The 18,102-nt window shown below is 42.8% G+C and overlaps 1 protein-coding gene across 11 annotated transcripts in view; it reads right to left on the reverse strand.

The window, feature by feature from the left end:
* Positions 1-18,102, reverse strand: part of phldb1b (pleckstrin homology-like domain, family B, member 1b) — a 406,573-nt gene that overhangs the window by 231,773 nt on the left and 156,698 nt on the right. For all 11 annotated transcript variants that reach the window (XM_072283994.1, XM_072283992.1, XM_072283991.1 and 8 more), the window contains 2 exons: positions 16,305-16,403; positions 2,831-2,954 (listed from right to left, as the gene is read on the reverse strand). In XM_072283994.1, the coding sequence (XP_072140095.1) occupies positions 2,831-2,954; positions 16,305-16,403 (223 nt within the window). The remainder of the gene's footprint in view (positions 1-2,830; positions 2,955-16,304; positions 16,404-18,102) is intronic.

Here is an 18,102-nt window from a genome sequence, read left to right on the forward strand (position 1 = left end):
CCTGAGGAACAAAGTCTTATCTTCCAGAGTCAATGCTGAAGTCTTCAACTTCCTTTCTTTCTGTCTTTATCAGGAATGGCCATTTCTGTCTCAGATCATTTTGGCTCAGTTTTCCTTATTTTGTGTATTAGTAATGCCTTGCCAATTACAACATACTACACAGATAAGCCAGTTTAATGTGAGTGCTGCTGTATCCTTTAGTCTATTTGGTGTTGCCCTATCTGAGATATTTCCTTTGTTCTATCCATTCCTCTCTCTACTGAAAATTAAATTGCTTTTTTTCTCTTTTCCAGTTCTGACAGGGTCCTGAACTGAAACATTGATGAGAAAGAGGAGAGAGGAGGGAGAGAGGGGGGGCAGGGGGAGAGAGGGAGAGAGAGGGAGAGAGAGAGAGAGAGGGAGAGAGAGAGAGAGAGAGGGAGAGAGAGAGAGAGGGAGAGAGAGAGAGAGGGGGGGAGAGAGAGAGAGAGAGAGAGAGAGAGAGAGAGAGAGAGAGAGAGAGAGAGAGAGAGAGAGAGAGAGAGAGAGAGAGGGGGGGCGGGGGGGAGAAAGAGGGGAGGGGGAGAGAGAGAGAGAGAGAAACATTTCAGATCAATGACATTTCCTCAGAACCAGGAATCCTTAACAATTAATCATAGGTAAATTTGCAAGGCTGGAAGCGGGTGGACAGAATGAAGGGAACGTCAATGATAGGATAAAGATCAAGATGATGGAAATGCTGGTGATAGTAGCTGAGTGTGGATGGCTAAGTCTTGAGAACTGCTTAAATCCATGTGTGATGCCAAACAAAGCTATCGGACGATTGATGCTAATGAGAGAGATAAGAGAGACCATGGAGAAACATTCAAAATGCTAATAAGAGAGGAGGGAGGGATTAACGGAAAAGAAACACAATTCAGAATATTGACAGACCGGTTACTTTGAACCTGAACTGTTTGAAGTTTGATGGACAAGTGATACCCCAGCAGGGGGATAAAAAGAGCAGATTCGCTACGGCACGCGACACACCACGACACCATGAGACAACGAGACCCTGGAAAGAGCGGTATGCCCCCACAAGTGGTGGGAGTTTGGAGGTCCGGTTCGTGGGAACCGACCAGAGGCTCACAGGGTGTAAAGGTACGATTGGTGGGAACCTGAGGTGTGTGTCCGCCCTTGCCCGGGTGCTGGGTTCACTGCAGAAGAACGATCGTATCTGGAACGGAGGGGTCACAGTCGGTGACCACAGCGGGATTAGAAGGCATAAAGGGGTCGGCCCGAAACCAACTGCGAAGACGTCAAAGGTCTGCCTGATCCAAATTGCATCCCTCTCTCTCCAATGGTACAACAACAGTGATTGCTTCGAACTACACTAGACTGAACTGAACTCTGCTTCACCTTAAGACTGATCATTTTACCCCTAGACTGCGATAGAGCTTGGTTGATTCCTATTACCCTAGTTCTGTGTATATGTGTGTATTATCATTGCTAACCTGTGACATTTATATCCTTATGATTAGAGTACTGTATTACTTAGTTCTTTAATAAAACTTCATTAGTTCCTAGTAATCCAGACTCCAACGAGTGTTCCATTTCTGCTGGTTTGGCAACCCAGTTTCAGGGTACGTAACATTAACAATTAAATATAGGTAAATTTGCAAGGCTGGAAGGGGGTGGACAGAATGAAGGGAATGTCAATGATAGGATGTGTGACGACAGACCAAATTATCAGAAGATTGATGCTGATAAGAGGACAATGGGGGAACATTCAGAAATGTTAATGAGAGACGAGAGGGATTAACGAAAAGGAGACACAGTTCCAAGTATTGTCAGAGACCGATTGCTTTGAACCCTGAACTGTTTGAAGTTTGATGGACAGGCAATACCCCAGCAGGGGGATAAAAAGGGACAGGTTCGCTAAGGCAACAGACACACGACACCACGAGGTAACAAGACCCTGGAAGCGGTGTGCCCCCACAAGTTGGTGGGAGTTTTGGTGGTCTGTCGCGGGACCAGCCATAGACGCAAAGGGTGGAAAGATACGGTCGGGCGGGAACCCGGTGTGTGTGTCCGCCCTTGCCTGGGTGCCGGGTTCACCGCAGAAAAATGATCGTATCTGGAACAGAGGGGTCACAGTTGGTGACCTCAGAAGACATTACAAAGGGCTCGCCCGAAAGCTAACTGCGAGGAATATCGAAGGTCTGTTTGGAATCCGATTTGCATATTCATTTGTTCTCTCGCTCTCTCTCCCCAATGGCATGACAGTGATTACTGCGAACTGAACTAAACTGAACTCTGTGTCACTTGTGACTGATCATTTTACCCCTAGACTGCGATAGAGCTTGATTGATCCTATTGTCATAGTTCCGTGTACATGTGTGTTTATTCATTGCTGAACTGTTGCATTTATATCCTTACTATTAGAGTACCGTGTTGCTTATTTCTTTAATAAAACTTTCTTAGTTCCAGTAATCCAGACTCCAACTAAGTGGTCCATTTCTGCTGGTTTGGCAACCCAGTTACGGGGTACGTAACAGATGAAGATCAAGATGGAAATGCTGGTGATAGTAGCTGAGTGCGGATGGCTAAATCTTGAGAACTGCTTAAATCCATCTGGAGGAGACACCGATGGGAGGAGCTGAATGGAACAGAGGAGGAAGAACAAAAGGGATGACTTGACAGGCCTGCGAGATGCAGAACTCAACAGCTGCTGGGAATCAGAGCAACAAGAGGAACATTGGAAATGCCAAAAATCAGGTAGCATCTGCGTGGAGAAAAACTGGGTTAATGTTAATGACTATTTAGCCTATGTCCGAAAGGCATTGTTAACCCGTCCCCGGCAATCTCTCACCTTCTTCAAGCGGAAGCAATGTGATGGCGATACTGAGCCGACCACTCCCGAGGCTGACCAGGTGTGGCTTGTCCGTCTGCACTCTCAGCCCCTTCCCTGTGTCAATCAGGTCCAGAGGCGTATTCTGGAAGAGAAAGGAAAAGGTCAGCACGTGTTTACCAAATAGTTCAGGATAACAGCAGCTGCAATAAGCCACCCACCCTCATACCATCCCCCTCCTACGCGTCACATCATCAATGGATCATCACAACTCCACTCAGCTCTACAGTGAGAAGCAGCAGAGAGCAGTAATGCAGTACAGACACATTCCTCCCAGCATTGGTATGTCTACATGAGGTGCTGCTTCAAGAAGACAACATCAGTTAGCAGATATCCCCGCTATCTGGGCAATGCCAACCTCTCAGGCAGGAGGTACAGAAGCTGAGGTCCCACACTACCAGGTTCAGGAATAGCTATTTCCCTTCAACCATTCGGTCCTTGAACAAACTAGCACAGCTCTTATCACTACAGTATAGCAACACTATGATCACCTTGATCACTTTGCACTGAAATGGACTTTTTTGTTCTGTTTCCTTTTGTACAAATTGTATATGACTTATGTTAAATTTATGTTTTTTTCTGAATGCAACCTATCTGATGCTCTGTGCCGCGATGCTGCTGCAAGGTTTTCAATGCACGTGTGAATACATGTACTTGAGCACATGACAATAAACTTGACTGACTTTGAAAAAATTCTTTCAATTTTTGTCTTGAACATATTCAACAACTGAACACCCTCAGTATTCTGATTCGGAAAATTCCAAAGACACACAACGCTCAGAGTGAAGACATTTCACCTCAGCTGAGTCCTGAATGGCAGATCCTTTACCTTAAGACAATGCTCTCTGCCTCAAGGTCTCCTGCTGGGGAAACAGCCTCTCAGCATCCCACAAGAATCTGATGCATTTCAACAATTTCAACTCTCATTCTGCTAAACCACACAGAATATGTTTTTTTCCCCTACTCAGTAACACAGACATTTTAATAAACAATGGACACAAAATGTTTAAAGTAGTGAGCTCGCATATGGATAGGATGTTTGTCTTGGCTCAGTTGGCTTAAAATTTGCACAGTGGGACAGCAAACATTACAACATTTTTCTGGATCTCAGATGTAACCCAGAATTATCAAAGCATGAACAACACGACATGTCATGGTACAATATCCTCCCCTCATTCTCCTCAATAGCCCTACATACCAGCTGAATTCATTTTCTCTGCACAAGCTGCACTGTGTTGTCCAGCCTTCAGGAAACACCCTCACTTGCTCCCTCTCCCAAGTACACACAGCAAACCTATATCACAACTCCAGTTTCAATTTGAAGCATTCTACTCAGTGCTAAGTGGAATGGCTTGCCAAATTGTTTCAAAGTAAATGTTGGTGAACCTGTGGAATTCATTGCTACAGACAGCTGTGGAAGACAAGTCACTGGATATATTTAAAGAAGGGTTGATAGGTACTTAATTAATAAGGGTGTCAAAATTTATGAAGAGGCGGCAAGAGAATGGGGTTGAGATGGAAAATAAATTAGCCATGATGAAATGGCAGACCAGACTCGATGGGCCAAATGGCTTAATTCTGTTCCTGTTACTGTGTTGTCTCACTGTTACCTTCAGGAAGGAGGTACAGAACCCTGAAGGCACACACTCAGAGATTCAGAAACAGTTTCTTTCCTTCTGCTATTCAGTTTCTGAATGGACATTGAACCCATGAACACTACCTCACTACATTTTATTTCAGTTTTTTACACTGCTTATTTTAACTTAACTATTTAAGAGAGAGAGACACACACACACATATATATATACTTAATGTAACTCAGTTTTTTTCTCTCTATTTACTTATTATGTATTGCATTGTACTGCTGCCATAAAGTCAATAAATTTCACCACATGTGCTGATGACATTAAATCTGATTCTGATTCTGTCTTATAGTCTTATGGACTATGCAAGAGCTGGACCTGTTTCTGGGTGAGATTCAGGCTAAGTTTCAATTACTACTAAGAATCTGACAGATTTCCTTCCCCCTGTGCCACATCACCCCTTTATGGAGATCCCACATTTTGAGTGGGGAGGCCAGTGTAACATTGTGATCCACAGGACATCATCAGTGTATATGCGCATTCACTATTTCATAACAAATCTCTGCTTCTACCTTTGAAATATCCACTGGTTTCTCTCCCATCTCCTCACCACCGCTTCTACATAAACACTTATTCGTGCCTTTATTAACCATCCCACCTCACACCCAGGCATTTCAGCTCTGCTCACATTGTCCCAATCCAACTCACCTATTACCCTGTCTCTGCTGACTGATTGGTTCCTGCTCCTCTTCTCCACCCATTTGAGGATTCTTTTAGTTTACATGTATTCATGGACGTTCCTGTCTCTGCCACCTCTTCTTTGCCTAAATTGCTATCTTTCTAAGACTCTCCATTCCTTATACATAGCTGGTCCGTTCGCAGTGGTGATTAAGAGCTGCCACTACTTCCATTCAACACTGGCATGTGACTACCAACTAAACCTCCAGTACAAGCAAGTCCAAACCAGAGCTTGATTGATTTTGGATTACGCCACCATCATTTAATGCCAACAATCTTAAAAGAGAAAGAAATTAACTCATTTGTATAGTGCCTTTCACAACCTAAGGACATTCCATGTACTTTACAGACAATATTCTGATGCAGGATTCCACCGTAAAAGATAAATAAAATATGATTATGACTTCAGCTGTATATAAATTATCCTGCATTCCTTCAGATTGTCCAAGAGGTGGAGAGGGTCAATAACTTTAAATTCCTTGTCGTTATCACAGAAGAGGATCCGACCTGGGACGAGCATATAAATGCTATCACAAAGAAGGCGTGGCAGTGTCTCTACTTACTTTGAAGTTTGTCACTTAAAACTTTGACAACCTTCTAAAGATGCACAGTGGAAAGTATATTGACTGGTTGCATCATGGCCTGGTATGAAAACACCAATGCCCTTGAACGGAAAAGTCTACAGAAAATGCTGGATATGGCCCAGTCCATCACAGGTAAAGCTCTCCCCACAATTGAACACAATTACTTTTACAAGGAGTGCTGCTACAAGGAAGCAGTGTTCATCTTCAAGGACCATCCAGGCCATGCCCCCTTCTCGCTACTACCATCGGGCAGAAGGTACAGGAGCCTGAGGTCCCACTCCACCAGGTTCAGGAACAGTTATTACCCCTCAACCATCAGGCTCCTGAACCAGCGTGGATAACTACACCCACCACATTCTGAACTCATTCTACAACCTACAGACTCACTTTCAAGGGCTCTACAGTTCCCAGTATTACTTATTTTCTATTTGCATAATTTGTCTTCTTTTGCACTTTGATTGTCAGTCTTCGTTTCTGTATAAATTCCACTGTATTCTTTATTTTCCTGTAAATGTCTGCAAGATATGAATCTCAAGATCGCATATTGTAACATTCACAGTTTGAAAATAAATGTAATTTAACTTTAACATTGCAGGGTTGAAGCATCAATGTATAAAGAGCAATACACACGAACAATAGAGTACCTTCTCAGTACAGCAGAACTACCAGCCTGGGTCTGCACCTCTTTGGGGCAAGAAAACAAGCCGCCGAGCAACAACTGCCACCTGTAGCAAAAAGCCTTCATTTTCTACAACAAGGGCCGTTCCTGGTAAACAAGCAACCGGATGACATCTGAATACTTACGTTGCCATGGCAGCTCCAAATCCTTTGAATTCCAACTGCTCACTCATGAGACATGTTTATTGAGAAATGTCGCTACAGCCTTGTTTCAATTAATCAGCAAGCACCGTACCATCACCCCCCGGTTCAGAGAGCCTGGATTCTGTGAGGTCACCTTCTAAACCACCTTTCCGCGAGTGCTCATTGCATCTCATCAATCACAGGAATTGCATTGCGTCGCACCAGAGAATCCCCAGTCTAATGTGTCTGGGAATCACTGGTTGTAACAGAAATGAACAAAAGAACACATCACTTCTGCTCTTCCTGATGAAGAGTCTTGACCTGGAACATTGACTGCTTACTCCCTTCTCTTTTCCAAGGATTGTCATCTTGTCGTGGTGGAGAGGCTTGTGATTTACTGATATCCTGAGAGTGATGTTGTCTGGAGTTTAGTCATCTGTTGCTTAGCTCCTGCTAGGGTCACCCATGGTGGTAAGGTCAAGGAGATGGCAGAAGATGATGGCACTGGACCTTGACCTCAATCTGTTAAGTACTGTGTGATGGCTGCCTATGCATTAGACAAAGTCACACACAGACTTTCTCCATTAAGGGCAGACAGCCTCTACAGCCATCTGAGGACCCACCAATAGACAACCCCTTAGCAGATCATTATCCACAACTCGAGTGATTGGATCCCACTACACCCTCCATAAATGGTATCTGAGTTGCTGAGCTCCTCCAGCATTTTGTGCCTGTGGCTCAAGATTTCCAGCATCTGTGGAATCTCTAGTGCTTTCGTTTTGTTTAGTACCTTGATAATCAACCCCCTCTCTAAACAACCAAACACGTGTGCATGTGCGTGTGTTTGTGTATGTACTTTGGAAAATTGCCACCTCTAAAACATTTTACAAACACACCAGGAGAATAACTGCATAACCATCAGTGTCCTCTCCTGAACCAACATGCCCAGTATTAGGCTCTCATTCCTCTCATTAAGGTCTGTAGAGTGTGCCTGACACCAGGATCCGAAAACAAGCACTGATTCCAAGCTCTGTCAGGGGAAAAAAGGTTCATAAGGTTCACAGGTTTATTTTATTATTGAAGTATGTATGCAGAATACAACTCCGAAATGTGTCTTCTCCAGGTAGCCACAGAATACAGAAAGCCATATGAGTAGTTGAAAGAAAGACATCAGTTCCTCACCACTCTGCACAAAAAGAAAAAGAACCAAAAACTCGCAAGCCCCAAACACCCCAACCCCTCTAACAGATCACCAAGACATTTCCAGGAGGAGAGAGAAAAAGATTCAAGTATGTTCGCAAAACCTCGTGAAAAAAATTACATCCTCACTGACTCCTGGGAATTTTTAGTCCATAACTTGTCAATGTAGAGAAGGAACTTTCAGGGTGATACTGAGAATCTCAAGTCGGGTTATTGTCATGTGCAGAAGTATGGTAAGAAACTTGTGTTTGGAGCATGACAGGCATATACTGTAGATACTGAGTATAAATTATAAATACTGTAAATCATATCTAAATTATACAAGGCTTTGAAGAGAGAGAAAAGAAGTCTGTGCAAAAATGAGACATCAGTGCAAAAAAAGCCAGAGACAAGACCATGGTAGTGGTCATGTTCCGTTGCTGAGGTAGGATTCGGGTTGTGGTGCAGGTCGGATCAACTTTGCGCATTGTGAGCACCCAGAAGCCCTTTGTAAGTTGTGGCTCCCACCTAGGAACCCACAAAGCAGAGTGGAAGCAAGTTACCCTTGATTCAGAGAGGCTGCCTGAGAAGTGAAGATGTGTGCACATATGGAGAGGGTGTATATTCAAGTATTAAAATAGCCTTTTTCCTTTAAAATGATCCACATGTTTATTGTTCTTCGACTACAACAATGGCTATAAAGAGCTGTAAATTGCTTTGGGATATCCTCAGGTTGTGAAAGGCTTCACATAAACTGTGAACTTTCATTCTTAAGGTGTGACAATTGTACAGAGTGTTCTAAACACTGTTTTGGCTGAAAAAGCAGAGGTAGCACTGCTATTTGCTTTTCAACACAAAAGGTAAGAATTCCTCCAGTCAGGATCTGTTGCCAACATGGTAAAGATGGCGATCAGAGACAAGATCCTATCCCATAATGAGGAGTTGTGGGACACACCATTTCCAAATATAGCAGGCAAAGCAGAGGTGTTTTAAGAAGATTAATGTTATCCAATTACATTTGAGATGATTTGGGCAGCAAATTCACAAAAGCAATTAAGAGATAGACTCTGCAGTATATAGCTCTTCCTATAGTCAGATGAAAGATCTCACAGTATCAGCAATGCAATGTATGGAATGTTTTGAGAACTGCATTCACTCAGGCATCAATGTGATCTTGGCACTTTTTAAAATCAAAGTGGACAGAAGTCACACTCAATTCTGTCTGTGGTACAGTGGGTAACATTCTTGCTTCTTATTCAGAAAGTCAAGGGTTCAAAACCAGTTCCAGAAGTTTGAACATGTAATCTAGGCTGAAGCTCCATGCAGACACCTTTCATTTACAGAGCTTCATTAATAGAGAAGAAAGTTTCAGATCTGCAAGGGACATGCAAGGTGACATTAAATAAGATGACCAAAGGTGGTCATGTTAAGGCTAGAGCACAAGGCAAGGACATTTTGGGAGGTAGTTTCGGGGTTTAAGGTCCTAGTTAGAATCATGTCATATAGCACAGAAAGAGACCCTTCAGCCCAACTGCTCTATGCTGACTACAGCATCCTTCCTGCTAGTCCCAGTTGCTTGCATTCAAAGTTCAAAGTTAATTTATTATCAAAGTACATATATGTCACTATTTACTACCCTGAGATTCATTTTCTTGCAGGCATTCACAGTAGAACAAAGAAATACAATAGAATCAATGATACAATAGAAATACAATCGATTCGGCCCAAAATCATCCAAGCCCCTCCTTTCTATGTACCTATCCAAATGCCTCCTAAATGTTGCAGTTGTACCCACCTTGAACACTTCCTTTGGCAGCTCATTCCAGACACTTCACTATCCTCTGTGTAAAGAAGTTTACTCTCATACCTCTTTTAAAACACTCCCCCCCCCTATATCTTTTATCTGTGCTTTCAAATTTTGGACTCTTGAATCCTGAGTAAAAGGGTTATTATCCACACCCTTCATGATTTTATAAACTTCTAGGAGGTCATCCCTCATCCTCCTTCGCTCCAAAGATCAAAGGTCCAGCATGGCCATCCTCTTCCTATAACTTAGGTTCTCTAGTCTGGGTAGCATCTTCATAAGTTTCTGCTGCACTCCCTCCAGTTCGTTATGATCTTGCACCTTATTGCCTTCCTGCACTGCACTTTCTCTGTAGCCGCTACACACTGTATTATGATTCATGTGACAATAATAAACCAATTCCAATTCCAGTTGGCAATGTCTTGCTTATAACAGGGTAACCAAACAGTACACTATACTCCAAATGCAGCCACACCAGTATAACTGAAACATAACACTGCTGGGGGTGTAGTGGCATCAGCACTGGACTTCAAGGCAGACGGTCCTGAGTTCAAACCCAGCCGGGTCCCAACCTGGGCAGCAGCAGTATCTGTGCGGAAGAAAGGCCTGGCAATCTACTTCCATATCTCGCCATGAAAACCCGATGGACCATAAGGTCACAAAGAGTCAGACTTGACTTAACAACTGAACAACAAACATAATGTCTTCTCCCCTGAACTCGAAGCTTTGGCTGATGAAGACCAGCACGCTAAACACTTTCTTCACTACCCTGTCTACTTGTGCAGTTACTCCAACAAACTGTGCATGTACTTCCAGATCTCTCTCATCCACAACACTCGTCAGTGCCCTGTCATTTACTTTTTGGTCCTACCATGGGTTGAAAGTCAAAAACACTTCACTGTTTTCACAATTAACAAGACCCCCTAATCTCCTATCATCAGCAAACTTCCTAATGAAGTATAGTCACTGGGTTCTTAGTGGTTGCATCAATGTGTTGGACCCAGGATAGAAGTTGCTCACCCTTTCTGCAGCTGATCCCTCAATGAGGACTGGTGTGTGTTCTCACGACTGTCCTTTCCTGAAGTCTTCAGTCAATCCCTTGGTCTTGCTGACATTGAGTGCAAGGTTGTTGAGACACCACTCAACCAGCCAATCGACTTTGTCCTATACAGCTCCTCATCACCATCTGTAATTCTGCCAACAACAGTGGTATGTGTCATCGGCAAACTTACAGATGGACTTCAGGCTGTGCCTCGTCATGAGTGTAGAGAGAGTAGAGCAGATGGCTAAGCACACATCCCTGAGGTATTCCTGGGTTGATTTTCAGCACCGAGGAGATCCTATTACAAATCCACACTAACTGTGGTCTCCCAGTGAGGAATTCAAGGTTCTGAAAGATGCAGAGGGAGGTACAGAGCATCAGGTATCGAAGCTTGTTGATTAGTACTGAGGAATGATGGTATTGAGCACTGAGAAGAGAATCAATAAACAGCAGTCTGACACATTTTTGATGTTGTCCAGGTGCTCCAAAGCTGAGTGAAGAGCCAGAGGAATTGTGTTCCCCGTAGACGTGTTAGCCATCTTCTGGGACTCCACTAATCTAACAATGAAGCAAATATATCTACAAAGGTGTCCCTTTCTTCTTTGGCCTCCCATAAGCCCGAATGTGCACTTGCACAAGACCTGGAGATTTGCCCACTTTAATGTGTTTCAAGACTGCATGAGCACGTGAGTGACTGGAAGATGTAATCAGTCAGAATGTTACAGTAAATTAAGATTTAAAAAGACAACTGCAGATACTGGAAACTAAAATAAAGAGTACCTTCAAGACCACAGATTCTGCCTTCCTCATAATAAGCATATGGTCCAAGATGTTACTACTTATTACCCTAATTTCTTTGGTTGAAGGCATGACTGCCAATGGTGCAGCTATTAGATCTGGATGTGATCAAGAAGCCTTAATAATAGGGGTGCAGATATCTCAGCTGGAGAATAAGGAGGTAGAGAAGGGAAAGAGGCATGGAGTGGTTTGAAACTCCAATTTGAAATGTTCATTGTGGTTTCAGTAAATAGGACAAATGCACAAATGGGTGTCTGGGACTTGGAGCGGGCAAGGGCAATGGAATGTTGGATGATCACAAGTCCAAGGAGGGCAGAAGGAAGGAGGCCAACCAGAATGTGTTGGATAGACAAGTCTATAAGTACAAAGATGTGAATGAGGGTCTCAGAAGGAGGTATAGAGGAGGGTGACTTTCTATGGACGGCTCTAGTTGGAGTTGTTGGGTTTGGAGGTAGAGCGTACCATGTGACAAACAGAGTTCAACGTGTAATGCTATGTACTTTGACATGGGGAAGCAAAAGCTGGATTATTATCTGTGTGGAGATGGACTACAACAGACTAAAGGTCAGAGGGGTCGATGTGTTCTAGTGCATGAATCACAAAAAGTTAGCAGGCAGGTCCAAGAAATGGTCAAGGAGGCAAACTGCATCTTGACCTTTACTGTGAAGGGGCTGAAGTCCAGAATGGGGAGGCTTTGTTACAGTTGTGCAGGTGTGGTGAAGCCGTACTGGGAATATGGTGCAGAGTTTTAGTTCAAGTGCCTAAAATAGGATACAGTAGCATTGGAGACAGTCCAAGGGAGATTCACAAGGCTAATTCTTGGGATGCCAGGGCTGTCCTGTCAAGAGAAATGAGACAGTTTGTATTTATATTCCTTGGAGTTTTGAAGAATAAGGAGTGATCTTATTCAAACACATAAGGTCATGTTTTTTGACTTCTCCAGTGCGTTCAATACCATCCGCCCTGCTCTGCTGGGGTAGAAGCTGACAGCGATGCAGGTGGATGCTTTCCTGGTGTCATGGATTCTTGATTACCTGACTGGCAGACCACAGTATGTGTGCTTGCAACACTGTGTGTCCGACAGAGTGATCAGCAGCACTGGGGCTCCACAGGGGACTGTCTTGTCTCCCTTTCTCTTCACCATTTACACCTCGGACTTCAACTACTGCACAGAGTCTTGTCATCTTCAGAAGTTTTCGGATGACTCTGCCATAGTTGGATGCATCAGCAAGGGAGATGAGGCTGAGTACAGGGGTACGGTAGGAAACTTTGTCACATGGTGTGAGCAGAATTATCTGCAGCTTAATGTGAAAAAGACTAAGGAGCTGGTGGTAGACCTGAGGAGAGCTAAGGTACCGGTGACCCCTGTTTCCATCCAGGGGGTCAGTGTGGACATGGTGGAGGATTACAAATACCTGGGGATACGAATTGACAATTAACTGGACTGGTCAAAGAACACTGAGGCCGTCTACAAGAAGGGTCAGAGCCATCTCTATTTCCTGAGGAGACTGAGGTCCTTTAACATCTGCCGGACGATGCTGAGGATGTTCTACGCGTCTGTGGTGGCCAGTGCTATCATGTTTGCTGTTGTGTGCTGGGGCAGCAGGCTGAGGGTAGCAGACACCAACAGAATCAACAAACTCATTCGTAAGGCCAGTGATGTTGTGAGGATGGAACTGGACTGTCTGACGGTGGTGTCTGAAAAGAGGATGCTGTCCAAGTTGCATGCCATCTTGGTCAATGTCTCCCATCCACTGCATAATGTACTGGGTGAACACAGGGGTACATTCAGCCAGAGACTCATTCCTCCGAGATGCAGCGTCATAGGAAGTCATTCCTGCCTGTGGCCATCAAACTTTACAACTCCTCCCTTGGAGGGTCAGACACCCTGAGCCGATAGGCTGGTCCTGGATTTATTTCATAATTTACTGGCATAATTTACATATTACTATTTAACTATTTATGGTTCTATTACTATTTATTATTTATGGTGCAACTGTAACGAAAACCAATTTCCCCCGGGATCAATAAAGTATGACTATGACTACTATGACTAAGATCTGAAAGGTCTTGACAGGGTAAATGTTGAAATGTTTCTATTAATGAGAGAGTATCAAACCGGTGTGGGAGGGGAGGGCATATTAACAGTTTGGATGCAAAAAATGGTTGGAAAATGGAACTTGTGACAGGGACCAGTCTGGATGCCTTCTGTCTTCCCATAGCAAGGAAATTTCTCTTCATTTCTTCCTGGATATTCAACAGGGGTCTGAATCAGGAATTGTAGTGCCAGCAGAAACTGGGATGAAAAAGAACAAGCTGGAGGGAAGTTGTCACTGGTGTCTGTGCCAACATTTATCTTTCTGCCAACTTGACGAAAAATAATTTATTCAACCATTATTAAGTGATTGTTTTTGCAGTCTGTTATGTGCATATTGACAGTTGTCTTCTGAAAATTTAACAGTGAATATACTTCAGAAATATATCATTGGCTCTGAATAAAGTTGCATTTATATAGTGCCTCTCATTACCTCAGGCAACCATGCAGCACTTTCTTATCATTTTAAATTTTACCATCATTTTGTGACTGTTATAATGAGGGAAACCTTGGTGAAAAATTCATACTGGAAGCTTTCTGTTGTTACACTCTTTGATGCAGATTCCATTAAAATGACTGGATTTTAAATTCCAATCTTTGATGCAGAAAGAATAAATTTACACATGCAGCACATTCCAGGAGTACTGGGAACATTGTCAAAGGTGCAGACTAACACTCACAATTTGGACTAGTTTTTCTCCTTCTGCTTGCAACCAGATCAAATAGCCAAATGACAGACACCAAGAATAATCTGGCCAAGCATTGTCACTCAACTAGGAATGGTGACAGAATACAGATCACACAGGGATTTATTCATTGTATTAAATTAGCCCAGATCTCTGCTGGGAAACATTACTGAAACATCCATACTGGAAGCCTTCCATTTTGCAAAGTCCATTAAAATGAGTGGATTTTCAGTTCCAAACTTTGATGCAGAAAGAATTTTTAATATTTTTATCAAAATAAGCTTTATTCATAATAAAAATATTTACACAAATAAACCATGCAATGCTTTTTCATTCTTACATTCACATTCTTACATTTCAGTACTGTTCTATTACATTCTTTAAAACCAATAGGACTGTTGCCCCTCATGTTGCCCCTGGAGTGGTACACTACTACATGGACTCACTTTACACCGCACGCTGTTGGAGCAGTGCTGCCAGGATAATCAAGGACACAACCCACCCACCCAACACACTTTTCGTCCCTCTTCCCTCTGGGAGAAGGCTCAGGAGCTTGAAGACTCGTACGGCCAGATTTGGGAACAGCTTCTTTCCAACTGTGATAAGACTACTGAACGGATCCTGACCCGGATCTGGGCTGTTATCTCCAAATATCCGGACCTGCCTCTCGGTTTTTTTGCACTACCTTACTTTCCATTTTCTATTTTCTATTTAGATTTATAATTTAAATTTTTAATATTTACTATTGATTTGTACTTCAGGGAGCCGGAAGCGCAGAATCAAATATCACTGTGATGATTGTATGTTCTAGTATCAATTGTTTGGCGACAATAAAGTATAAAGTAATTGAGAGACTCCCTCACCCAACCTGGTCCTTCCCTGTCCAGTAGTGGAAGAACCCTACACTGTGGTCCTGCCCCACTGTACCATTGCAGTGGCTCCACCAAGATTCAGTGCATCCCTCAGCACATAATACTGCAACCCCAGAAAGGATAATGGAATAACAAACACAACACATTCTAGTTGTACTGGGAAAGGTGGTGGGCCAAACACAGTCAAATGTGATTAGCTTAGATAATCATCTCGGTCAGCATGGATGAGCTGGGCTGAATGAACCTATGAATCTGTTATTTGGAGTTTACTATTACCTCACCTTCCAGCCTTCTTCACATTAATCCTCTCTGTTATACTGTGAGTGAACTGGCACTTTCTAAATGAACAATCGGACCCTAATACCCATCACCATCTCCAATTTACTGAGTAAAACCATTAACACCAGCTCTCTCATTAATACATGCACAGAGTGTTTCGCATAAAAAATGTGCATTGAAGTAGTTTCAGGCTCTGGTCATGGAGCAATGTTGAAGCCTAGGCTTCTGAAATCTGCCTCAGAAGGTCATCAGCAAGTTTCGAAATAAAGTCATCAACTAACTCCATAAAGGGCAATTGAATCACTTGCTAAAAGTTGAATGTGGATAATTTCAGAAAGTGCCTCTAATATATGACCAGTTTGTTTCCTCTCAAATGGGGAGAGAGAATGCACTTTTACAACCCCTGTCATCTGCTCAGTACTTCCGCAAGAGTTTTGCAGCCTTTGAAAGAGGTTTGAATGCCATGTTCAGAAGTCAATCTGGACATTGCAACTTCCTATCAAGAAGCTAACTAACCAAATAATCTTATTTCATTGACATCATTTGAATTATAAATTCCAGCCAAGAGATTATAAAGAATTTTAGAATCTTTTGCATCTATCCATGGGGGAAGATGTCTCTTACAAAAGATGACACCCTTGACGTGGCACTCTCGATGGGGGCTACATTAGAACATCAACCTTGGTAAGGGGATTTAATTTTTGACGTAAGCCTTGAATTAACAACTTGAACACTAAAGAGATGAACGTCACCCACAGAGCCAGAACAGAAATACAAATACTGTGAAATGGCTAACCTTGAATATACATATTACATTACATTCGTACACAAGACAAAACAGTCAATTTGCCAAGTTAGCATCTGCAATGTCTTGGAATGTCCACCCATACTAAAATTGACCAATAAATCAATAAAAGGTGCTGCTAATATACTCCAGACATAAATGTTCAAACTCTTTTGATCCAACATGTTACCTGAATGGTCTTCTGTGCTTTTTTCATTTGGTCTGGAGTATTTCTGTTTTTCTTGTCCATGATGTCATTCACAATTGCACTTTCACACTCCTGGATATCCTGAGATGAGGAGAGAGAGAGAAAAAAAGCTCTTATTTTCAGATTAGTTATGCCCTAGCATCTAACACAGAAAATCATTTTGCCCTTTGGCTCAGTTCTTTGAAAGAACAGTTCAGTTAGTCCTATTCCGTTTAACTTTCCAAACACCTCTGTAATTTTTCCTCATTTTCAGGTAGTTATGAAAATTATTCCTGAATCTGCTTCAACTGCCCTTTTGGATTGACATATGGATTCTACAGAATCATGGAAAATTCACACATGAGAACACACATTGGGAGCATGAGGTTAGTGCCAGTCGATAAAGTGCCTTCACATTCACCTTCAAAAGGGCAGCAATCACACCTGTGCCCAGTGGCAGCTCGGTCAGCTGCTACACTGTCCATCAACTGGCAGAACTAATATCTACTTGTGGTGAACTGCTTCCAGAGGTTCTTCCAGAATTAACTCTTGTCGGAGCAAGGATCTGGCCTGCTGCAATTCGTTGACTGCCATAACACGTTTACGGCAGATGCAATCTCACTGGCTCTCCACTCGGCTTTGGAGCACATAGACAACAGATCAGTGAGACTGCTGTTTATCCATTACTCTTTGATGTTCAATACCATCATCCCTCAGTATTAATTACCAAGCTTCTAAACCTGGGCCTCTGTATCCCCCTCTGAAACAGGATCCCCAACTTCCTCATTGGGAGAGCACAGTCATCATGCATTGGTGATAACATCTTCTACTCACTGACAAGTAACACAGGCAGATCTCAAGGATGCGTGCTTAACCCACTGGTCTACTCTCTCTACAGTCACGATTGTGTGCTAAGCACTGCTCAGACAGTGTCTATAAATTTGCAGATGATATCACTATTATTGGTAAAATCTCAGACGGCGATGAGGAGATATACAGGAGTAAAACAGCACATTGATAAAGTCACAAAGAAGGCATGCCCACAGCTCTACTTCATTGAGAGTTTGAGGAGATTTTGTATGCCACCAAAGACACTTGCAATTTTCTACAGATGTACGGTGGAGAGCTTTCTGACTGGTTGCATCACTGCCTGATATGGAGGCTCCAATTCACAGGGTCACAGAGGTTTGTAGTATCAGTCAGTTCCATCATGGGGATAACCCTCCCAACCACTGAGGACCTTCAAGAAAACAGCATCTATCATAAGGACCCTCGCTATCTGGGGCATCCATCACTAAAGTCCTTCACCATCTCAGTACTACCATCAGGGAGGAGGCACTGGAGCTTGAAGAACCAGACTCCACAATTCAGAAGCAGCTTCTTCTCTCTGCCACCAGGTTTCTGAACAGTCGACGAGTACTACCTCATCATTCCTGCTCTCTGCACTATTTATTTATTTTGTAATTTACGGTAGTTCTACAATATGTCTTTGCACTGTAGTGCTACCTTAAAACAATAAATTTCTCATCATATAAGGCAGTGATAATAAACCTGATTCTGATTCTGAACCACTTGGTCTGCAAGCTGTACCGCCTCTGATGCACTTCGATAATGTGATGAAGGTTTCTGTCTCTACCACCATGTGAAGCACCATCCTTTGTAAAAGAAAATCTTTTCATCTTTCTCCTAATGCTTTGAACAGCTACCCTCGTTTTTTTACCCATCTGCAAAGCAAAGTAGATCTTTTATTTTTATTTTATGTGGCCCCCTCATAGATTTTATCATCTCAGCTAAATTTCCA

This window comes from Mobula birostris, chromosome 20 (genome assembly GCF_030028105.1).
Source record: "Mobula birostris isolate sMobBir1 chromosome 20, sMobBir1.hap1, whole genome shotgun sequence".
Classification (NCBI taxonomy): domain Eukaryota; kingdom Metazoa; phylum Chordata; class Chondrichthyes; order Myliobatiformes; family Myliobatidae; genus Mobula; species Mobula birostris.